The sequence below is a fragment of the Aulonocara sp. 'chitande type north' Nkhata Bay genome, linkage group LG17 (assembly GCF_057382095.1).
Source record: "Aulonocara sp. 'chitande type north' Nkhata Bay isolate Kocher_YH1m ecotype deep benthic linkage group LG17, A_spYH_male_GT1.1, whole genome shotgun sequence".
In the NCBI taxonomy this organism is placed as follows: Eukaryota; Metazoa; Chordata; class Actinopteri; order Cichliformes; family Cichlidae; genus Aulonocara; species Aulonocara sp. 'chitande type north' Nkhata Bay.
In genome coordinates this window covers 30,631,707-30,655,376 of record NC_141360.1, presented here as the reverse complement: position 1 = coordinate 30,655,376, position 23,670 = coordinate 30,631,707, and the positions used below count along the sequence as shown (strand labels likewise).

The 23,670-nt window shown below is 39.3% G+C and overlaps 1 protein-coding gene across 1 annotated transcript in view; it reads left to right on the top strand.

The window, feature by feature from the left end:
- The first annotated feature begins 242 nt into the window (after nt 1-242).
- Nucleotides 243-23,670, top strand: part of col7a1l (collagen type VII alpha 1-like) — a 68,182-nt gene continuing 44,754 nt past the window's right edge. Inside the window, exons 1-41 of the mRNA XM_086268621.1 lie at nt 243-482; nt 3,900-4,080; nt 4,652-4,811; nt 6,098-6,191; nt 7,268-7,441; nt 7,713-7,876; nt 8,633-8,762; nt 8,848-8,964; nt 9,099-9,254; nt 9,548-9,664; nt 9,761-9,907; nt 10,001-10,120; nt 10,342-10,500; nt 11,817-11,930; nt 12,084-12,233; nt 12,736-12,873; nt 13,211-13,357; nt 13,900-14,019; nt 14,590-14,736; nt 15,264-15,554; nt 15,650-15,789; nt 16,212-16,335; nt 16,763-16,906; nt 17,011-17,198; nt 18,539-18,619; nt 18,716-18,733; nt 18,834-18,857; nt 19,027-19,092; nt 19,569-19,649; nt 20,026-20,052; nt 20,156-20,200; nt 20,325-20,399; nt 20,525-20,620; nt 20,823-20,849; nt 21,036-21,089; nt 21,222-21,293; nt 21,389-21,448; nt 21,567-21,602; nt 21,721-21,765; nt 21,952-21,987; nt 22,121-22,165. Of these exons, the coding sequence (XP_086124747.1) occupies nt 407-482; nt 3,900-4,080; nt 4,652-4,811; nt 6,098-6,191; nt 7,268-7,441; nt 7,713-7,876; nt 8,633-8,762; nt 8,848-8,964; nt 9,099-9,254; nt 9,548-9,664; nt 9,761-9,907; nt 10,001-10,120; nt 10,342-10,500; nt 11,817-11,930; nt 12,084-12,233; nt 12,736-12,873; nt 13,211-13,357; nt 13,900-14,019; nt 14,590-14,736; nt 15,264-15,554; nt 15,650-15,789; nt 16,212-16,335; nt 16,763-16,906; nt 17,011-17,198; nt 18,539-18,619; nt 18,716-18,733; nt 18,834-18,857; nt 19,027-19,092; nt 19,569-19,649; nt 20,026-20,052; nt 20,156-20,200; nt 20,325-20,399; nt 20,525-20,620; nt 20,823-20,849; nt 21,036-21,089; nt 21,222-21,293; nt 21,389-21,448; nt 21,567-21,602; nt 21,721-21,765; nt 21,952-21,987; nt 22,121-22,165 (4,386 nt within the window). The 5' untranslated portion in view covers nt 243-406. The remainder of the gene's footprint in view (nt 483-3,899; nt 4,081-4,651; nt 4,812-6,097; nt 6,192-7,267; nt 7,442-7,712; nt 7,877-8,632; nt 8,763-8,847; nt 8,965-9,098; nt 9,255-9,547; nt 9,665-9,760; nt 9,908-10,000; nt 10,121-10,341; nt 10,501-11,816; nt 11,931-12,083; nt 12,234-12,735; nt 12,874-13,210; nt 13,358-13,899; nt 14,020-14,589; nt 14,737-15,263; nt 15,555-15,649; nt 15,790-16,211; nt 16,336-16,762; nt 16,907-17,010; nt 17,199-18,538; nt 18,620-18,715; nt 18,734-18,833; nt 18,858-19,026; nt 19,093-19,568; nt 19,650-20,025; nt 20,053-20,155; nt 20,201-20,324; nt 20,400-20,524; nt 20,621-20,822; nt 20,850-21,035; nt 21,090-21,221; nt 21,294-21,388; nt 21,449-21,566; nt 21,603-21,720; nt 21,766-21,951; nt 21,988-22,120; nt 22,166-23,670) is intronic.

Below are 23,670 nucleotides of genomic sequence, written 5' to 3'. Positions count from 1 at the left end.
TGACATGAAAGTTTCTAACCTGGACCTATTTATTTGATTAGTATGCCAGTCAGTCATTGTTACATGTCTACAAGTCTCTTGAGTACAGCAGAACTACGCTGTTAAACTCTTCTTTGTGTATTACTGTAATTAAAAAAAAATACTCTTAGCAAACACCAAAAGCTTGGCTTCTGCAGAAGAGTTCCAACTCCCTCACAAATGAAAAAAAAAGAAAAGCTGATTATGTTTTTATCTTTGAGGGCCTGTAATTACTTTTTTCTTCTTGTTGTTCTTTTGCATATTTTTCAGATAGGAGAAAAGAAAAGGTGGGATTGATGACTGTGAAGTGCAATTTAGGAACTGCATTTGTGAAGAGAGGAACTGGGGAGGAGGAGAAGGTGACTGAAGGAGGAAGACGAGGAAGAGTATGGGTCACTCTTCTGTGTGCATCTTTCTACTGTCCCTTTATCTGACTCATCAAAGTGTTGCAGCGCACGCTGAAGGTGAGTCGTGATATTTATAAACCTGTACTGCATGCTTACAGAATTAATTTGTGTGAAATTTCCCTTCTCCTATAGCACATCAACTTTCCTCCTTACTTTTTCCACCCCCTCAGTTACTTGATGATTGATTTATTTAACTCAGTGACTCATGTTTGCAGTCATTTTTCTCCATTTAATTTTCTGTCTGTGAAAAAAGAGTTAGGTACGTATTATTCTGAGTCACAGCCACGTGTCCAATTGTTAGCTTGGTGCACAGATCTATAAATTAGACAGGTTGGATGATCAGGCCAAGGAAAGGGCAGGTGCTCAATGAATAGAGTCTGTGCGAGTGCTCCATCATTAAATCTCCACACCTGGATTGGTACATGGGGCAGACACTAGCCCAGCTACAGTTTCTCTCCAGACTCTGTCTAGTCAGGGAATTTAAACATCTGCTGCCCTCATGTACAGTACAGCACTCTGTCAGCTACGCTGTCAAACCCATCCCCCTAGATACAGTACTCCAGCCTCAGGTGCTATTGGATGTCACCAAAAGGTCAACGAGCCAATCAAAAGTTAGATTTCCTCCACTTGGATTGTGATTGGCAGAAGGTGATTGGTAAAGTTGTTGGGCAGAATTATGGAAGGTTATAAATAGCCCAAGAATACATTAAAAGCTGTGCTTCCTATGCAGGTCCTCCTACTGTTGATTAATTATAGTTTTAATTGTTAACCCAACATTGTTCTTAAGGTCCTGTGTTTCATAAAACACAGGAAATAGGTTTGTATAATTGTCATTAAATAATCTCATCTCATACAAGCAACAAATAAGCAATAATGTATGGAAGCTGCTTATTGTGAGAAACAATCAGATAACTTTAACCCAACTTTTCAGCATCATTAGTGCTTTGTAGCCTCTTTTAACTCAGTGATTTAGATCCCACAAACTTACTGAGAGAAGCAGTTTCAGCCACTTTTGCCAGCTGTCTTTTCTGCAGCAGTAAGCAGCTGTTCTCATTAAATAAGCTATGACAAACTCACTGTGCATACCTGCCCAACACCAAACAGCATGCACTAAAAAATTAGCAACTGGCTCATTGGGAAAATGTAATATAAAAAAATCCCATTTTAATCTCAGTAGTTGGTGGAGACCAAGACAAAAATACTGCCGTGCTGCCACAATGACTGATAGCCCTAGAAAGCAAAGGGCCCTTAGGCTTATAATAGGCTTTATTGAGCAACTACTTCCTGTTCTCACCTATGTTCTTAACGATTATTTTGTAGCACAATACATGTTATTGTTAATTGCATTTTTATTGATGTGTGCTCTCTGATGGGTTACATCTTATGATCTCATGTCTTAATCTTGTCAGAGGCAATTGGAGTAATGCATCAATATTTCTGAGGCTTTTTCTTTCTTGGCAGAATTTTCTGCAGCATATGCTCAAGCCACTGGGCTACATCTAATGTGGAAATCAGTGGTGGTCCAACACCAAGGTGTATGCAACCTTTGAGATATCAACATAGATAACCTTCAAGAAAACCATTCCTAATCTCTCAGCATGTTTTGTGTCCTTATCCTGGGCATGTCGATCTCACCTGCAAGCCTAGACAGACGAACTTCTGGATAATTGATCTTGTTTTCCTGGGATGGAAAACAAGATCAATTATCCAGAAGTTCTGTGTCTGTCTGACAGACACCAACCTCCAGCTGCTTCTTCGCTCAGTCTTCACAACATTTTATGTGCGTTTACTAAAATCCTTCAAGTGTGAAATGCATCCAGTAAATGGAAAAGCCACATGTTTATTATAGGGTAGGTAGTTGCTTTTATGAGGCACAACTCGGACCGGAAAGTATGAACATTGTTTTATCTCTTCAAAGTGCATCAATGAGTATAAGTCCTCGCTAATAGATCTGCTGTTGCTGAATATATGATACTACAGCTTCCAAAGATAATAGCGCTTGAGAGGCCTCCAAAATGCTATTCCCGGTGATATTTTGTTTCCTTGGTGTATGGCCAGAAATGTATAGGTGTGTGAGGAGGAACATAATGTTAGGCCGCTATGGGCTGAAGACATATGTCACCCCCAGTGAATCCTGGGATTGCAGCCAAAGGAAGAAGGGTGAGATAATAGAGGAGAGAAAGCTTGATAATGAAATAGAAGACAGCAGAGAATCGCTTATCACTTACAGAACAATCAGTTGCGCCTATCTCCTATTCACTAGCCTAATCAATGCTGTTGTCACTTTGGTTTATTGCATATGCAATACCAGAATATTGACTTACAAGGTGTTTGCAGACACAGCAGTTTGTGCATGTGAATATGTGTCGGTGCACTTGCGTATTCAGTGCACCAGTTCACTCAAAAAAGCATCTAAATCCCATCAAACCCAGCAGATTCTTATTTTAAATGCGTTTGTTTGCTTGGGCAAGGGTACTGACCCTGATTTTGGGTGTGTTTACCTTATTATTCTAAGCGTTTCTCATCGCTGTACTAAAGTTTTATTGCTGGAGTGCTCAGAATATTGACAGTCTCTTTGGCTCACTTGTGTCTCATTAAAAATTCATAAGGATTTGTGTGAGGCTCTGGCTGCATGACAGAAGCAAATGAAAGGAATCCCCTCAGCAAGGTGGAACAAGACTGCTATCTGGTGGTCAGTGTAGGAATTAAAGATGTCTGAAGCAGCAGGAGGCTAAATTAGTGTTTTTGAGGTTTCAGAGGGAAACCCTTAAAGATAAATGCAATGGAGAATTACATTTTGATAAAATGTGTTATTCAAGTCTTGAAACCAGCAAAAAAAGAAAAAAAAACCCAAATTCAGTAGCTGAAAATGATAGATTGTATTTTTAACTAAAGGATAAAATATTCAAATATGGCTTGGGCAATTTATAATACTAAAAGTTATTAAAGTAGCACTGATAGTGTTAGATAATAGATTAAAACATTTAGTTAATGAGCTCAAATGAGGGCAATATTAGTTAAGTAAATTTAAAAAAAGTGAGTTCTGTTTAAAACCTCACTTGGTTTTCTCAGTCGGTTTTCAGAGAACCGATATTACCCTGGTAACCAAACGATATGTGTCAGTAAACCACGGTGTAAAGTGCCATTTAAGTGGTTGATAACAGTTTCTACCAATCTGTAGGCAGCATAGCTTTCAGGAACTGTTGGGTATTTATGTAGAATTAGAATTTGGAGAACTCACAATCCACGAGCCATAAAAATACAAAAAAGGATATAGAGAGTATAGAGATATATAGAAGTTTCACCTTTTTTGAAGTTACTGACGAGGTAATGGAATAATAGCTACGTATTAGTATTAGTGCATTTCTTTTTAATTCTTGAATCTTCTTAAAATATATCTTATTGTGTCTTTCTATGCTTCATGTATATGCTACCATTTTACACATATTAATTAATCTTTTCTTCTTTCCTCAGCATGCAGGACAGTGGTTCAGGCCGACATAGTGTTTCTGGTGGATGAGTCCTGGAGCGTGGGTCATAAAGACTTTTCCAGAATCAAAGACTTCATCTCAGCCATCATCTCCTCCTTTCAGGACAATGTGGTCGGAGCTGATGGGGTCCGTTTTGGAGTCACTGTCTTTGGGGATGTTCCAAGGTAGAAGTCAGTCCTGAGCTTGGCACATCGCATGAACCTTTGTGGCAGCTTGGCATTAATTATATTCAGCTGTCTTTTCTACATGATCACTTTCTATGACCACTGACAGGAGACGTAAATAACACTGATCATCTCTACATTATGGCTCCAGTATCTAGTGGGATATACTAGGGAGCACATGAACCTTTTGTCCTTGAAAGTTGATGTGTTTGATTTGTTACAAGAAGGAGAAATGGGCAAGGATAAGGATTTGAGCAAGTTTGTCAAGAAACAGATGTTGGTGGCTAGACAACTGGGTTGTCTGCAGCTCTTCTGGGCTATTTTTAGTCTGTAGTGGTTGGTATCTATCAAAGGTGGTCTGGGGAAGGAACACCAGTGAACCAGCAACAGGATCATTGATGCACTAGGGGAGCAAAGGCTAGCCTGTGTTGTCTGATCCAACAGATGAGCTACTATAGCTGAAGGAGTTATTGCTGGTTCTGATGGAAAGGTGACAGAATACACAGTTCTGTGGTCTAATGTGGAAAAATGTTTCTATCTGATCCAGTTTTGTGCTTCTATGTCCATGCAGGATGCGGATTGCTTTGACAGACTACAATTCCCTTGAGGAGGTACTCAGAGCCATCAAAGACCTTCCCTATGAAGGTGGATCCAGGAGGACTGGCATGGCACTCCAGTTTCTGGTCGACTCTGTTTTCAGCCCCGTCATCAGGCGGGATTCTGTCCCGAAGGTACGCTGCTTTACACAGCGAGGTGGATTGTTATACACTGAAAAAGAGAAATTTAAATCTTGGTAATTTTTGACAACATGTTGTTTCACAGGCTTTGGGGAAATTATTGATTTGAGATTACTACCCATGCTGCAAAAACATGCATGTACTGTCTGTTTCGGCCCTGTGTGAAAGGAAATGACTAGTCAGGAATCTATATTTCCACTCCACAGGACATGTGGAAAAAACAAATAAACAGGTTTACCATTCTCACACTGCTGTGAATCTGATTAAACCATCGTGTTATATGCTGAGAATACAAATTGATAATATTTGAAAGGTGCAACAGGGAACAGGATTTATTTTGCTTTCTCTGGTGCTTTGGAGGAAAAATAAAAGATAAAGAAAATACATTTTCCACCACAGATTTTCATCGATTATCAGATGGAGATAAGGCGTGACTGCTAAACATCCAACAGATGGTCATCCACAGTGACTCAACTTGGTTTATGCCAATGACCTTAAAAAAACAAGTGTTAAATTGGGCTTGGTGCATTTCTTGGATCCTAACAAAAATGCCACATTCACCAACTTGTCTCAGAAGTTCCTTGTCAAATATCCAGATACACTTTCTTTCCCACAACTCTCCTTTTCTATCAGACACATTTCCCTGACAGTCTAATACTGTAGTGTAGTCACAGTATAACACAGCTGGTTAGCATTCTAATCATTTCTCTATCTCTGTGTGCATGTGTGAATCATCTTGCTACAGCACACTGGATATGGGAAGGTGGAGAATTGAGGATTAGGCTGATATATTGAATTGTACAGCATGCAAAGCAGCAACTACATTCTCCTGTGGATGCTCTCCACCTCCCTTCCTCACTGACTGAGGGGTGAACTTTGAGTGAACTGAGAGAATTTTCCTTAATGGGGAAATTATTAGACTCAGCTGCAAGCCAGCATCCTTGAATTCCACTTTGAGTTTGGGTCTGATTTATTTAATTATGTTTTCAATTATGTGCTAAACTGCATCAAAAGGCTTTGGAGGCTTTCATGAGAATGGTACTGTTTGCATGGATGCTCTTTTAACACAAACAAATGTTGTTTGGAGGCTTGATTTAAGCCTCCAGTGATGCCAACAATAGTTGAAAACAGAGGTTGAAAGAGAGCAGCTGAAAATGACCCGTATGTGTTTAAATATAATACATTTTACTAGCTTTATATTATGCATTCATTTATCAAGAATTAGCAGATCTTCACATTATTGTCTTTTCTTTACATATGCCATTTTCTGTCCTGTGCAGATTGCTGTTTTGATCACAAATGGACAGTCGGACGACCAGGTCAGTGCTGCAGTCAGAGCAGTAGCAGACAATGGAATTACTGTCTTTGCAGTAGGTGAGTGTGGAAGTTGCTATTGTGAATTCTTTCAACATCCCCACTGCAGCAGCCCTTCAGATTTTATCCAAGCTCTGCCCGCTTATCTGCAGTGTTTGCAGTTAGAAATTCATGTCCTGTGCATTTGAATTCATTGGATTCAGTGTGGGTATTTGTGTGTAGGAGTCTTATTTCTGAGTACCTGAGCGCGCTCATGCTTCTGTATGTATACACACCAAGTTTACTTGCACATACAGTACCTTGCCCTTTTCCCCCTACTCACAGGCATAAGCACACAAGCCCACAACTTACTCCTCACAGCCTGCAGCGATGCAATAATTACTGCTCATTAGCCAATGGTGTGCTAATCGCAGTCATTTTTCATTAGGCAATTCTGTGCCTTCCCAACCCACCCACCCCCACCACTGACACCGAAACCTGCTCCTCTCGTTCATCACCACCGCGTGGCAGCTCGACATGAATCTTGACCGCTAATGCAAAGCCAATATTACCTGTAGAGCTAGAGCAGCCTGGAAAGCATAAATTAAATTATGTCAGCGCCTCCCTGCTCTATGCAGCCTTAGACCTCGTAAGAAATCAACATGCACATTCATGTTGTTTATGTGCAAATTTCATACTGTAGACAACTTATTCAGAGTTGCAAAATGCAAAAATCTCCCAGTGGTTTTCTTTTGTGCATTAGGAAAACTTAAATACTTCACGCCTTGGCATTTAGGGCCCACTTGCACAAACTGAGATTCGTTCCAGAAATTGAACGACTGTGGTTATTTATATGTAAAATATATGTGTATATGGGTACATATTGGAGCTTTTCATATTGAATCTGTCAAAATGCAACACCTCCCCCTGGTGGAGATCAGAAAAAATACAAACAAAACCATTTAATATCCACACAGTGTGCATTAATCGAGTAAACTTCCACATAATCAAAAATTTGTTAATAATACCTTTAAAAAAATCTTGTCATATGTTCACATTTTTTTTGTTTATCATCTTGAATTGGTTATGAAACATTTTTATGCACCTTGGCATAAAAGACTTTATTTCATTATCTTCTTATTTATACTGAAAACCAGGCCTCACGGGGGTTGATGAGGCAGAGCTTAGGAGGGTTGTGTCGGAGCCACATGCCGAGCATCTATTGCCGGTCACTGATTTCTCTACCATGGACACCATACTCCCCAAACTGTCCCGCAGAGTGTGCCTCACTGCCTCTGAACCCCCACGTCCTGTGAAAACTTCCCAGCCTAGTAAGTTCTTCGTAATATGCTGAAAAAGCTGCCTACTCACTGACAGCTGTCTGCATTTTCATATTGACGAATTGTATTGCACTCTCGCACTTGAAAGGTATAATAAAAATGAATAATAACGTTCTTTTATTTCACTGTACTCTGCAGCTTCTTTGCTAACATAATCTATCTTGTAGACATATTTTACATCAACTTGCATATTTTCTGCTCCATGTTCCGCTCCTCATCCCGTCTGTCTCATCACTCTTTCTACACTTACTTTTAATCATAGGCGAGGAACGTGTGGTGGGTCCCAGAGACCTTCAGGTTAGCGAACTGGCCCACAGTTCTCTTAGACTGACGTGGAGCCAGGCCACGGGTGATGTCACCGGATATCGCCTCCTGGTCACTCCACTGAGCTCGGAGGGACAACTCCTTCCTGTGCAGCAGAGGCAGGTGAGGAATTGTCCATAGATAAGGTCACTGTTGCATTATTGTTGAGCTAGAGCATGCAATATGTCATCATACTGACTTTCATAGACAGTAAAGCATTTAATTCATGAATTAGTTGGACATCTCAGTTTTTTTTTTACTGCTGATTAATCACCTCACTCTCCATGGAATTCCTCTTTAAAACACATCGATTACATGAACTTCTCATATTAAAAGTTAAAACAGCTGACAACAGCAGCTCACCCCTGTGATCAGTCTAAGTAGTGGACTCATTTCAGTGAGCTTTATCTCTCCTGCAGTCATTGTGTAGCACTCCAAACTCGGTGAAACATTTACAAAAGCAATCAACATGAGCAGTCGTCTCAATGATATCAGTGCTTCTTTGTTTCTGCCTAGATTCTGCATTATGTTATAAAACGCAACATAAAACCTAATTTAATTATCGTGGACAAAAGTCTAAACAAACTGTAAAGATGTCAGTGGTTTTTAGAGTTAGATATATAAATGAAATTGAAGCAATAAAGGCAAAACAGCAGGATATTTATGTAAGCGTACTTCCCAAAAATGTCTCTCTGTTCCATTGCAGAGCCTCCAGGTATGTTTATCTTCGGCTCTGACTTGAACATTCTTCCTCTTAATCAATCATCTTCTTCTAAACATCATTCTGTCTTCCACTTTATGTCTCAGGGAAACACAACATACACACTCAAACATACACACACTCAGATCCTTTTGTTCTGCTGTCTGTGTATGTAACAGATGGATCTGAAGGCAGATGTGAGCACAGCCATGGTGACAGAGCTGAGTCCCAAAACCGACTATTCCCTCACCGTCTATGCCATGTACCCAGGCCTCATAGGAGACTCTGCGACAATCAAAGTAAAGACAAGTGAGTGTCTGCTCATGCACCTAGTGTCTCTATTTTTAATTGTATGCTGTCATCTTTCCCTGAGCAACAGGTGTCTGTCTTTCAGCGCCTTTGCCCGAAGTTTCAAACTTCCGTGTTATTGAGGAGGGCCTGTTCTCCCTGCGCCTCGGCTGGACACCCCCCCAGGGGAAGCTAAACGGATTCAAGATCTTCATCCCGAGATGTATGCTGACATAAGTGCATGCTAGATGTTAACTTTGTTTCCAGAGGGGTTTGTTGAAAGAAAGCTGTAATGGGTTCTAATAAAGAGGTTTTTTTAAAAGTATTATTTCTTGTGCATTTATGATTGTTCTCCAGCCAACAGACCAGGATTCATTTATGAGCAGCTGCTTCCCAGAGACATTTCCTCTCATGTGATTGACAGTCTGGAGGAGGATAAGAAGTACACTGTCAGTATTTATGCTGTGTACCCTGAAGGACCAAGTAAACCGGTTTCAGTAGTGGGGAAGACATGTAAGTTTATTAGCTTGGCTCAAAACCCCATCATTATGTTCATTTACATAAACAGGAAAGCCAGAGAGCACGCTCCGGCACACTGGAAGCAGTTTATTAACTGCTTTAAATGTCTCTTCAAACAACACCTAAGAGCAAATATTAAAGTGCAGTACCACAATATTTCCACAGCAGGGTGGTATTGTTTTAGTAAAAAATATTAGCAAGCAGACTCTATTCTCTACTCTGTCATGTCACTGTGTATAATTTACCTAAATTTACCTTTGCATGTATGTGTGGGATGTGCTTAATAGTGAAGTTGGTGCCAGTTCATCAGTTTCTGGTCCAAAATGCCACCACAGACACCGTTCAAGCAAGGTGGGCATCAGTTAAAGGTGCTACAGGATACCGTTTGACATGGGCATCTACAGGTATCGTGGTTAAGTACCTTTCTTGCGAAACAGCTAAAATGCGAAATATTTAATTTAATACATCTCTTTGCTTAAATGTCACTTTATATCTTGTAGAAGGCCACATAGAAAACATAAACCTCGGGGACAATTTTAACTTCTACATGATACAGGGCCTCCACACAGGCTCTGAGTACACCATCACCATCAACCCCATCTTTGGAGACATTGAGGGGCCTATCACCACTGCGAAAATCAAGACATGTAATTAAAAATTTTCAAAATAAAATTGCACCAAAGCAGTAGATAAGATGCATAACAGTCCTCTTTGTCTTTCACTATCTCTCTTTCTGTCAGTGGAAAGTAGTTCAGTACAGACTCTGAAAGTATCTGCTGTGAGCACAAGTACTGCAGTCGTCTCATGGAACAGTGTCCCGGGGGCTACAGGATACAGACTGGCATGGAGACCCACCCCAGGTGATTTATTCAGTCACTATTGTCTGCCGCTGTTTACCCTTGTTTTTTGCAGATATTCTCAACTCGGTTATTTTCTCAATGGACACTTTAACCATAGCAACATGACAGTAGCTTGCGATGAAATACAGGGAAAGAAGGAGGATATTTGCCTCTGATACGAAGTGAAAGTTTGAAGTCACTGAGGAATAACAGACTAACTGTAATGTTAATATTATTTCTAGAGTTTGTTGGTCGGGATCGTCCCAGACAATTGGCTCTGAACACCAGCACTACACAGTACCAGCTGAAAAATGTAGCCCATGATACGGAGTATGTCCTGACGCTTTACGTGCTGTTTGGCGCTGCGGTTGGACCTGGCATCGCTGCCACCTTCAGAACTTGTAAGTAACCTTGTTCACCAGACATCATATTCAAATGTAGGAATAAGCCATTTTTTCATCTTTTTCAATAGACTTTTTTCCCCCAGAAAACTTTTGGGTGTAGCTTTAGTGTTTATTAGAAGGAAGTAAAGATGTAATAAATATTATTTTTAAAAATTGTGTTCCACACTTACCGGAGCAGCTTCCCAGGATGCTTACTGGCTGTTATCAATGAAATCTGACCTCTAGTTGTCTTGTTCCTCTGTGCGGCGTCATCTCAGTCATTCAGTAAGTATAATGGCGAGAGAAAGAGATCTGGTTTTGTTTGATTGGCATGTGGCCATGGTAACAGGAGTATATCTATGTTCTTATGGTGCTATGTTTCCTCAGTTCAATATTGCTTTACCATTCTATTGCAGACACACACATACAAAAACACTGGGTAACACTCTATAGAACTTTTTGACGCGTACCCACAATAGCCCATAAGTCATAAGTCACATTAGGTGCTTAGTTAGCTGGAAAATATGCATTTTTCCAGCTTCCCATTATGTGCCTTTTAGAGCTCAGGAACATAGGACCCTTGGGGCACAGGAATGACTCCATTTCAACCACAGTTCCTACTTCTGTCACTTCTCTTAAAGTCTAAAAGGGTTTTTTTCATGACTGAAACTAGAAAGCTAAATAGTTTTTCAAACTTCTCTGTATTACTGAAAGTACTCAGATATGCCAGCTTGCACAGTCTATAAGCAGTAGAGCTGTGGAGCTGTTCCCATTATTGGTTCTCTGTTTTGTCTGTTGTGGGTGCATGCACACAGGTGACGTAATAATGATATCACATCATTCCACTGATATCCAGGAGCACTTATATCAAGCTTTCACTATCAAGCTAACAATGCCTGGGACGAAAAATATTAAAAACTAAACATTAAACCTTATAAAGATGAATGCAAACAAACCTTGAAACCTTGATAAGAAATTTTGATATGTAAATGGTTCATGAGGAGAGAATTGAATTCAGTGGTGCAATGCACAACGAATTTTGGGGGCAACACTACATGCTAAACAGACTTTTTTGTTTGTATTAACCATGACCACACACATCGTCACTGACCTCTGTTACATGTGTAACCACACCCAACGAATTGGTGTCCTGACACTGAAGTGAGCAGTGCGTTTAGTGATCAGCAGACTTTCAGCAACTTCCAAAATGGGCTTTAAGAAAAAAAGTCACGATGAGGAAATCAAAAACGCCAAAGATTTGTGATTCATCTTTTTTACTTGAAACAGGGTATTTATAAGATCAGTCCTTGATGTTTTTTCTTTCATTTTTTCAGCTCCTTTGGGTTATGTCTCTAACTTCAAGGTGACATCCTACACAAGCACCACTATAGATGTGGCGTGGAGTCCCATCGTTGGAGCCACCGAGTACAAACTCTCATGGAAAACAGGTAATATATTTATACCTATTCCTTCCCATTACACCATTTTAAAGCATGCCAGCATGCCAGCCCGATTAAAGACCCTCTATTTACCATACATTATCTTTACAACAGATAGATGGATAATTTGTCTTTTGTTTTGTTTTCGTCTGATGCTTGCAGATAATAGCAAACCCCAAGTCCAGTACCTGGATCGTAGCATCCTCTTCCATCGTCTCAAAGACCTGAATCCACAGTCTACCTACACAGTCACCATCTGTGCAGTGTATGGCAACTCAGAGGGACCAGAAATCTCCTTATCTCAGCTCACAGGTACTAAACATATGTGAAGTCTCAGTGACTTTGAATTTATCATGAGCCATCTTTAGATCTAAAATGGCTCTGTGCAGCTGTGCCCCCATCGTAATTAAATGGGAAGGGTACGGCAAAGTTCCCCAATCTGTGCCACATAAACCCTCGTAAGTGTCGCCGTTTGACTGACATGTCATGTACTTTGGTCTTCCCGTTATAACCACAGTTCCTGCTGCTGTCACTTGTAGTATGTGTCACTGAGTCCAAGTCAGCAGGGCTGCTATCATTCTATCACTGTCACTGTCAGAGTGTTATTCCGAGCTTCAAGTGCTACGTTTATTACAGTGTAAAATAATAGGGAGGGGTAAGTAAAGTCACATCAGCAATTTTTTCAGATATTTTAATCACATATTTTATGATTTCTGGGTCCTTAATGCATTGTGATGTGAAAAAAAAATTGTCACAGCTTTATGGTATAAAACCTGGATTAACATCTCCTGTGGTCATGTTATGTTATGCTTAGCTGCAGTGTCAGAGTCAGATCCAATCCAGCCAGTGAGGGAGGTGAAGGTTGAGGACATTGGAGTAAATTCCTTCACACTATCTTGGAAAAAAGCATCAGGGGCTTCTGGATACAAAATCTCTTGGATCCCATTTCTTGGTAAGAAACCACATAAATAAACCACCCAAATGTGTATTCTAATGCCTCAGGCTATGAACAAGTAGACATAATATACAGTAGAATTACAACTGCATTTACATCTCTGGATCAGAGAAGCTGAGAAAATTTTTTTTCACTCGGGTCGATGAAAAATATTAAGCATGTCTTAAATTAAAATATTTGCAGTATTTTCCTATTACAGCATCTAGCAGCATAATGAGTTACCACTCCTCAGTTTAGACTCTTGTGACTCATTGTATAACAGTTTCATCCGTAAATGACTGCAAACACGGTTGTTTGACACTTTCATGCTGGATTTAATTATTCTGTGCACTAGGGGGTGATGAGAAGTCCCATGTGGTATCGGCTGATTTTGCCTCCCACACCATCCGCAACCTGCGAGAGAGCTCAGCTTACAAGATCCAGGTGTCCTCCATGGTGGGCAGCAGGGAAGGAAGCGCTGTCCTGGTCACAGCACGTACCTGTGAGTCCTGCCTGGCCCTGGTAGTAGGGAACAGTCTGAGTTTCAGGGAAATGTTCAGTAATATATGTTTCACCAGTTTCCTTAAACAGATTATGTGTAAATGCCACTACGGTGGCTTAAAATTTAGTAGATTTAAAAGTACCTCGTATTGAAAGTTCCAATGAGCAGCTACCAAAATGCAAGTTAAACACTTTGAGTCAACTCAAAATCTTTTATCAGAGGCTATGAAAAACTTCTCCAATTACTTTGAGCCTCATAAAATCACTACGTTTAAAATGGTTGTATTTCAGGAACAAGTCATTCAAAACTTTTGTCAAACCTCTTGAGTCAAAGCTGAAAGTTTGCACTTCAATCACATATTGATGGCCTAATTTAAAATCTAATGTGGTGGATGCAAAAAAAAACACTTTTATGTACATATATGCGCCTAATACTGGGAATGTTAAAGTTTATATTCATTAGGACGTATGATATAATAAATCCACCTAATGTCACTTGTTTCTTTATGTCATTATTCATCAGAGCTATTTTGTGTGTTTCAGTGGATCTTCCCAAAGTAGAAGGATTTGTTGCTTTGAATACAACAGATAACAGTACTGTTCTGAACTGGACACGCGTAGCTGGTGCCTCAGGATATCGCCTCTCCTGGAGGCACATCTCAGGTCAGTAAGCAACCACAACTTGATAAAGCACCTTCTTATAATTCATGCAACTTTCTTTTAGGCTCCAGAGATGAATTACATATTATGTAAATGATATTACACTGCATACAGAGACCTGCCATAAACATTCTTTTATTTAGCAGGTCTTGGTCTGAAAAGGCAATATTTGCCTGAATAAAACACAAGTATCCCAGCATGCCAGGAATAATTGTTTAGAGATTTCAAAGTGTTTTAACCATGATATGTCTTTTGTGAATAAAGTGGCAACATAAGCACCCTTTTGTTAATAAGGTGAAAAGTCTTATTAACAAAATTCCTAAAGTAATATTGTCATAATTGACAGAATCTCCGTACATGTAATTTGTCACCAGATGTTCAGATATATCATTTTTATTTGTAGATTTGACACATTATTTTACAGGTTATTAAAAAATACTGTTTGCTTTCCTTTTTATACACTCAAATCCATTTTAGTATAAAGATTTATTTTCCTATTTCTTATTTCTTGAAACCATACTGTCACAAGTGATCACTTTGCAACACCATGTTTTCTATGTATGTTTTTTTCAGTGTTTGACACAAAAACAGAAATCCTTGGCCCTGGATTCACCTACTATAAGATCAGTGATCTCTTGTATGGCAGAACATATCTTTTCACCATCAGACCTTTGTATGGAGAAGTGGAGGGGCCTATAAGCACCATGTATCAGAGAATATGTAAGACTCTCTCCAAGTTGTTTGACTGAATGACAGACATACACTTCAGATCCTTCTGTTTACTTTAATACATCCACTGATCAGGCTATAATACCTACAGTCACATCACACTATACTGTGTGTGTATTTTTATTTTTGTAAGCATTAAATTGACAAAGCTCAAATTAGCTTCCTGAAGAAAAGAAATGCTATCTTAGCTAAGTGTTAAGCTATTTAGCACTACATCTCTCATATGGCCATCTTATTCTAAACTTCATGAATGCTTTAAAATGTTGAACCTATTTGTCTGACTACCCATGCATCTTTCTTAGCTTTCTATTGTCAGCTGTTCTGTTTGTTGATATTCAGTGAACACCTACAGGAGCTTTTTCCTAAGACTGGTACAAGCTGAAAACCCAAACTGAAGAATGCTGCAGCAGTGTTTTATTGCTTCCTTTGCAATCCCATTTGTTGTTCCAGCAAAGACTCTGTTTGACTCCAGAGACTTCAAGCGTTTGATTTATTTGTTATGGTTCTGTGTATCACAGTGGGACCAGCTCGCCCAGCGTTAACAGTCCAGCCCGTGCCACCTACAGTGCCCCCCCATTCCCCACCTAACACTGGGGACTCCCAGACTGCCTCTATCATCAACACAACCACTGCTCAATCACCCATGAGGACCACCTGGCACCCTGATGTTGTGCTTCCAACTGAGTCCTTAACAACCAAGAAGCCCCACGTTCAGCCAAGTGTCACTGAGGGCAAGGCAGGAGCAGTCACGTCCTTTCGATTAACCACACTGAGTAGAGTGACAGAGAAAAAAACACCACCACAACCAGGTATTTTAGAGATTCTCTTATATTTTTTCCCTCATGCTAAATAATATGTAGCATATTTTTTAGTTAGAACTGTTTTCTGTCCTGTTTCTGTCCAGTGTGCGGTAAGACCAAAGCGGATATAGTGTTCTTGGTGGATGAGTCGTCGAGCATTGGCACTGACAACTTTAGGAAGATGAAAGACTTCATATTTCGAGTGGCTACATACTTCCCCGTAATTGGTTCACAGGGCACGCAGGTTAGTTGCTCAGTAAAAACTTTTCTTTGTACTGTGCTGAAGATAAAACTTTCAGGTGTTTAATTTTATCACTTTGGCTGTGAGTCTGTTTAGACAATTACAAATTGGACTCGATTGCAGTTTTTGAGTCATAATAGCTGCCCGCAAGGTGAGTCTCATGTGCAGGCTTAGACCATTAGCAGTAACATAATGTGCTCTTCTCCACCAAATGGGCTGAATCAGACTCAAACATTGGCAGAAAGGAGACACATGGCATAATGCCATTTTTTTGTCAGCCAAGGAGGCAAGCACAAGCAAATATATAGTTCTTATGATCTTTGTTTTGAAGAATGAAGTTTCATCACAGTCAGCTGTGATCTAAAAATCCTTTATATTGCTGTTATGATGATGTGCATTTTCTCACTCTCTCAATCTTCTTTCAGATAGCTGTGGTTCATTACAGCGATGAGCCTCGCATTGAATTCCGCCTTAATGACTTCAAAGACAGAAACTCTGTGCTCAGGGCTCTCAGAGCGCTGCGTTATGGAGGGGGCAACACCAAAACCGGTTGGTGATACTCACACAGATGTGCACCATGCTTTGTCTCATTTTGCCAGCTATCTTCAGTGGGCCAGGAGCCTCTTTTACTATTTCCTGTATTGAAAACCATAGCCTTTTTAACAGGTGTCACACTGTTCTGTTACCAAACACCTGCACACTGACTGCTGATGTAGTTAGTATCATATGAGATGATCTTTTATTGTGCATGGGCAAATTGAATTTTGTGTAAAAAAAAAGAAAGAAAGAAAAGTTGTTGAATCAGTGAGATGATACAAGAATTCATATGGTCCAGGACCACAAATAATAACATGGCTGAAGAATCTCATTACAGTGCTGGAAAACTAGCAAACATAATCCACCAGAATTTAACCAAAAGTCATATTACTTTCTCTTAAAACTTATTTTTTGTTGTTTTTGTTCTTTTGTTCCTCAGGAAAAGGCATCAGCTATGTTCTGCAAGAACTGTTCCAGGAGGCTCATGGGATGAGGCAGGATGTACCCCATGTTCTGGTTTTGTTTACAGATGGCAAGGCCCAAGACAATGTGGTGCCACCCTCCAGAATTGCCCGCGCCTTGGGTGAGTTATAATATAAACTGTTCAAAACACGTGAACGGATTTTTCACTCATTAAAAGTTTAAACTAAAATATTCAGTTATCATGTTACGATTGTGTCTCTGTAGGGGTCAGCGTCCTGGCAGTTGGAGTTTCGAATGCAGATCGTGAAGAACTGAATAAAATTGCAGCTCCCACCAGCTACAAAAACATCTTCTATTCACCAACTTTTGATGATTTTCCCTCCGTGGAGAGAGAATTTATCAGAAGCCTCTGTAGCGACGAACTCATCACAGAGTTCAAACTGCAAGATGAGGTGAGGTAAAAAAAATAAGGCAAAGGTATTGCTTGTCTGTCTGTAAGAAACTAAAACAAATAAATGACTGTAAATGTAGAAAATCTTTGTTCATAAGCGATACATACAAGTATGCGTTGTAGGAGATTTTGTTGTATTGGGACAGCTTTTATACTGTGCCTGTAAAGTGAACATACTTGCACGTGTAGGTGGATCTTCTAAAACACCTGTGGAGCCTATTATTTGTGTCTAATGACCATGTATTACACAGAGGTCCATCCAGTTAATTTTAAATTTGCACACAAAGGCTCTGCAGGTGAGAAAACGTCACCATTCTTTACTTGACGTCAGACCGGAGGACGTAACTGCAGACTCAGCCCATTTCTGATGATGTGTTTTGAGAGGCTGGTTTTTCATAAAAGACAATAGACCTGTCCACATAGATCCTCAGCAGTTGGCTCCACTGTCCCCCGTCTTCACACACCTTGATAATAAATAAAGCCTCTGTGAATGCTGCTGATTTGAGCTTCGCATTCAATAATGAAACTCAAAATTTCTTTTCTAAAAATGAGTAGGTGTGGTAGAAACGTCATAGATTTCCTGGTGCAATCAGTAGGAAAAAACGGAGCTCTGCAGTGTTCAAGCAGTTGATTTTTTTCCTTTTGTTGTTTGCTTGTTGTCGGGCCAGCACCTGCCCCTCTTTTGTTGTGGATGTACATGTATTTTTCTTGTTCATATCCTGAGGACATGAGCAATCTTGCGGTGTGGTAGCCAGAGAACAATCAACTGCACATTGTAAGGAAAAAATAAGCAGGTGATTTTTGATTTTAGAAGAAAGGAGGCAAAGACAGACACACCTGTTTTTTTTTGTTTGTTTTTTTTAGGTGCAGCAGATAAACAGCTTCAAATTTCTCTGAATCAATATCACAGATAGAACTTTCCAAGTCACTAAGTCACTTATAGCGACGAGCATAAAAAAGTGTCCTAACTGGGAAATTCAGCAACTGGTACTACATGTGGTGCCTCTGCTGCTTAACCAATTAACTTTGAAGTTTCTTTCTTCAGGCCACAAGACTACACGTGTGAAGCTCTGAGATCCCCCCCCCCCCCCCCCCCCCTTCACTGCAAACAGTAGCTTTACTTTTATGACTCAAATAGTGAATAATTCATTCAGAATTTTTGGTAGCACAAACAGACTACATCTCAAATTTGTTATACAACCTTGTGTTGCATAATAGGAATTCAAATTATTCTTGACGAGCAAATTCAAAGAAGCTTTGTAGTGAGCCTTCTCTGCTTCTGTAGTCTACTTAAAAGTCAGTTGAATAGTTTGTAATGCATTCATTTTTTTTCATTTTCAGGGTGCTCAGCTAGACACCCCCACTGATGACCCAGAGGAGATGCTTAAGCCCGAGGGTCCATGCCTAACTCAGTGCATGAAGGTTTGTTTGATTCTTTCTCCTGCAAAGTTATAATCGTGAGTTGTTAAACCTTGTTATTCTGCAGTGATTAATCATATGAATTTTCTGTTTTTTCAGGGCCAAAAAGGGGAAAAGGTGAGTTACTGTATTTGACTCAGGCAAAACTGATGCATTTTTTCCTGTAACATTTCATAAACTTATTTCTTTATTTTTTGATAATCTTTTATTCTTTCAGGGAGACAGTTTGGGTCTTGGTCTGGTATGTTTGTTCTTACTTTATGTCGCCTTTTAAATAATACGCTTAAACTTTATTCTCCCTTCTATTCAGTTTTTCACTGGCCCCGCTTCTGCCTTGTATATTCAGATACACTTTTTTACTTATCATCAACCAAACCTTTAAAAAATAACAATTATTAATGTTGTTGTAGAGATTCAGACAAAGCCCTGGAGAGTTTGATCCTTTCACATCTTCAAAAGGAGAAAAAGGAGAAAGGGTAAGCATCAGCACATACAGCATATGTTAATTGTATGTGCATGAATATATGTACATAAATAATAATAAGGTTGTTTGTGCACATTACACATAAATGCCTTAGTTATTATTTGTTGTCTTCAACATCTGCCCTTTATTACCTTATACTAGCACATGCAGTATGAGTGACAAAAAGCAAAATAGTTTTAGCAACAAGAGTTGCATGTAAACAAAACATGAATTAAGATGTTTGTAGAGCATTTCAGCTTCAAAAGTATGTGAAACCTCGTCTTTTAAACCATTTGCATTAAATTAGTTCCCGTGTACTGTCTTCTTTGAATTCAGTATATACAATTAGTGTTATGTTTAAATGCTGTATCGAAACCACTAACAGTGCAGTAGTATTTGTGTCCCTCTGCAATTTGTTATTTAATATATATATATGTTTTTATTAATATTTTTATTTTCAGGACTGACTCTAATGTCTTAATTTGACAGGGACTTCCTGGAACTGACGGTGTTCCTGGTTTGCCAGGTCGCCCAGGAAGAACTGGACCACCGGGTTCTGCTGGCCAACGGGTACCTAAAGTCATATGAAAATGATTTTACAGCAGTATAAGCAGTCCTGTGCAAAGAGTGTATGCACAGCTCTCTTGAGGTCCAAGCATTTCAGTCAGGTTGTGGTCTGAACTTCGACAGGACGTACGGAGATGGCCTCACATTTGATCTACTTATTGCAAGGAGCAAAGTTATCCCCCCTCCACCACCGTGCTTGACAGTTGGCATGAGGTGTTTGTGCTGATATGCTGTGTTTAATTTGTTGTGCAGTGCATCATAGGTCTGCATATAGTGCTACAAGAACGTTCCTTTTCTCACGCTTGTATATCCATATAGAACAGAATTTCACACTTATCTGATCTGAACCTGAAAATATGATTACTTTCTAAATTTCCAGGGCCCTACAGGTGTTCCAGGTGACATGGTGAGAACAAAATATCTGTAAAAAAAAAAATAGATTGATTAATTGTGTCATCTATATTCTTTGGAGACTGTAAAGGATTTTTGAAACAGTCTTTTCATGGTAGGGTCCACCTGGGCTCCCTGGTCCAAAGGGACAGAGAGGAGAGAGAGTAAGTGTAATCCATGCATTTAATTTTGCTTTCTATTCATGAGACAGATGTTTATGCACTTTTAAGATTTGTATGCTGCAACAACAATGAACAGAGTCTTTTTTTTTTTTTGCCTTCCTCTCAGGGAGAGCCGGGATACGTCATAGCTGGTACAGATCCAAATTTTGTGCCCGGACGAAAAGGAGAGCCAGGCTCCTCAGTGAGTTTTCGAGAAGGCAAAAAAAATAAAATAAAAAATTTCCCCAAAAAACAAACAAATAAACAAGTAGTTTTTGAAAGGTAATCTTTAAGGCATTTTAAGATACTTTTAACTGCATGTTACAGGGTCCCCCAGGACCTCCCAGTCTTCCAGGGGTCAATGGAGCTCCAGGTCTGCCTGGTCAGCCAGGATCACCGGGGCCACCAGGAATAGCTGTCAAGGTAACGTAAATTCAAGGGAAGCAAAGAAAAAAAAGGGCATTGTAATTACACCCCACCTTTTTTTAATTCATGATGTTTTATAATGCCTGTCACTGCACATCACATAATGTCAAGACAGCTTGGAGTATTTAGTATGAAGAGTCACAAAGATGTTTTGACAGCACAGTCCAACAAAGCTGCTTCTACTGTTTGCACTTCGCAGGGAGATCCCGGAGAGCCGGGTACAAAAGTAAGTATGAAGGCTGTCTTCTTGTCGTTTTATACATTTGCTCAAAAAAAACCCCCGAATCCCTACTTTTAATTTACTTTCATAAATGTTGTATATCAGCCTATTTTCAAACCGCTTGGTTATTTTGTTATATAATATGTCTTGTTGTGTTTGCATATCTTATAATATTTCATTTATTTTTGAAAGGGCTTACGTGGGAAGCAGGGCGTGAAAGGAGACAAAGGAGAGCCGGGAAAAGATGTAAGCACATAGCTGATAAAATGATAGTGTTCGGGCAGCTTAGTTAAGAAAAAAATAAAACAGAATTTGAGACGTTTCTGTGCCCGCTTTGTCTCTCACATCGCAAACTGACACATGTGCAAACTGCTGCAGGGCATTGCAGGTTTGCCTGGTCCCATTGGTGTTGATGGGGGACCAGGACTGCCAGGCCAGAAAGGAGAAAAGGTAATTTTGAATTACAGCTTTTGTGCTTATAAAGACCCTAAGTGCATAATTACTAAAAATACTTTATTGTTTGTAATATTTATTTTTTCTTGCAGGGTGAGGAGGGAGTTGGCATACAAGGTGTTCAAGGTCCTCATGGAGAGAAAGGAGAGAAGGTACCTTACAGCAGACATGAAGGACACAGAGTTTAGTCATCAGCTTGACTTTGGAGAATAGTCTGCACTGCATTAAAGACTGGATTATTTGTGTGTTTGTTTTACTTTTGTCATGCAGGGAGATATTGGATTAGCAGGACCAGTTGGCCCAAAGGTACCAAAATATACATTTTTAAACTCAGATTTTTGCTAATATTCTAAAGTAATCTAAACCCCCCTTATTGTTAAAACTTTATTGTGGGTTCACATGTTTCTTCACTTTGTCTTTTAAGGGTGAGCGTGGAGAGCAGGGCATCCAGGGAATCATTGGACCTCGGGTGTGCACTTTATCACCAACTGAATAGTCACATATGACTACCCTGCATGTTTTATACTTAAATGCATATAAATGAATTGCACTTCCTTCTAATAAAATGAAGCAGATTTATCACAGATAAAAGTGAAGACTGCATAACAATCATTGATGAATTAATTTAAAGCAAGTGATTTATTTATACCCGCAGGGGAAAAAAGGAATGAAAGGGGAGCCAGGAGACAAGGTGAGTTCATTCACATATAAATTCTTTCTGCTTTACAATTATCATGCATATGAATGTGAAGATTCATTTTAGATTAACAAGAATAAGGCTGCTTACAAAAAAAGTGTGCGTTAACATTTTCTTTCTTCTTTAGGGAGACCAAGGAGAGGTGGGACCAATAGGACCACAAGGACCCCCAGTGAGTGAGGATTGCATCTTATACAATGTGGCATCAGATTTATTAGTAATAATGATAATAATAATAATAAAAGTTTAATTATACAATGCTTTTCAAAACACAGTCACAGTTTAAAGATAAATAAATACAGTTCAACATACAGACACATAGTGACACATTCATTTCAACAGACACACTTTTATACACACAAAAAATATAAACTGTGGCCCATAATAATTGCGGAAAGCTAACTTATAGAAATGAGTTTTCGTCATTTTTTAAAAGCAAACCAATCATCCTGATAAGCTAAGAAAGGCTTTTCTGAAACCTCATTAGCGTGATTGGCTCTTGTTTTAAGGTAAGAGCATGGAACAATTAAGAGACCTCGATGAGATGATCTACGAAGTGATAAGTTGAGCAGACACATATATAGTTTATGTCAGAGATCTAAAAGTTTAAAGGTTTTAAGAGGTTTAAAAGAAAAGAGAAAATCTTTATTGTCAGACAAAGACTGAATTATCCTGCTACTACTTTTTGAGGAGTATGGATGAGACTTTCAAACCTAAGAACACTGCACCAACTTTCAAGCATGGTGGTAGCAGCATCATGCTCTGGGGTTGTTTTGTTGCCAGTGGTGCTGGTATATTGCACAAGTAATGGAATAATAAATAAGGACTGTCTCCAAACACAAACACTGTAATGTCCTTTCCAAAGTCCCGACCTCAACCCTTTTGAAAATTTGTAGACTATGCTTAGTCAGGAAATGCCAGAAAACCAACCAGTTTAAATGAATCCTACAAATTCTGCCAAGAGGACCCCAGCCAGAATTATCCTGGCGGGATTTGTGATCAGTTGTCGATGGCTACCTAAAGCATCCCGTCAAACTGCAACTTGCTGAGACACATTTAACCAAATATCAGTATATTAGAATATGCATATATTTGAACCTGTATGTACACCTTCGACTCTGTGGGGATTAGAGAAGATCGAAATAAATTGGAACAGATGTTAAAAGAATTTATCAAAAGCTATAAAGAAATCTAAAAAACAAGGGAGGGGCAAATGCAGTGTTTTTATTTTGCACCAGCTCTGAAAACTAAAAGACTAGCTTTAAACCTATTAATAACTTTTGCTAATGTCTCCAAGCAGACATTTAGATTGATGAATGAACAAATGAGGAAGTCATTTTGTTCTGGGTTTGGAAGATTACACTCTATCAGAGATGGTTATGATTGCATACATCCACGAGCCAAATTGTCAAACCTCAGTGGGTATGTTTTGCAAATGGGTCGTTTTTTTCTGCTTCAGTGATTTTTAATTTGAAGCAGCATAATCTTTTGGAAGAGATTGCTACCGGAAAAACTGTCATCATGAGGGCCATCTTCCTGTGTTTTGTAGTACGCTTTGTAGTCATTCAACAAGATTCGTTTTTATGATAAAAATAAGAAATTGGTTTTGATTTGTTGGGAACAAAAATAAACAGCTTTTATCAGAGAGGCTTGGAGTTAACGGTCACAACGGAAGTG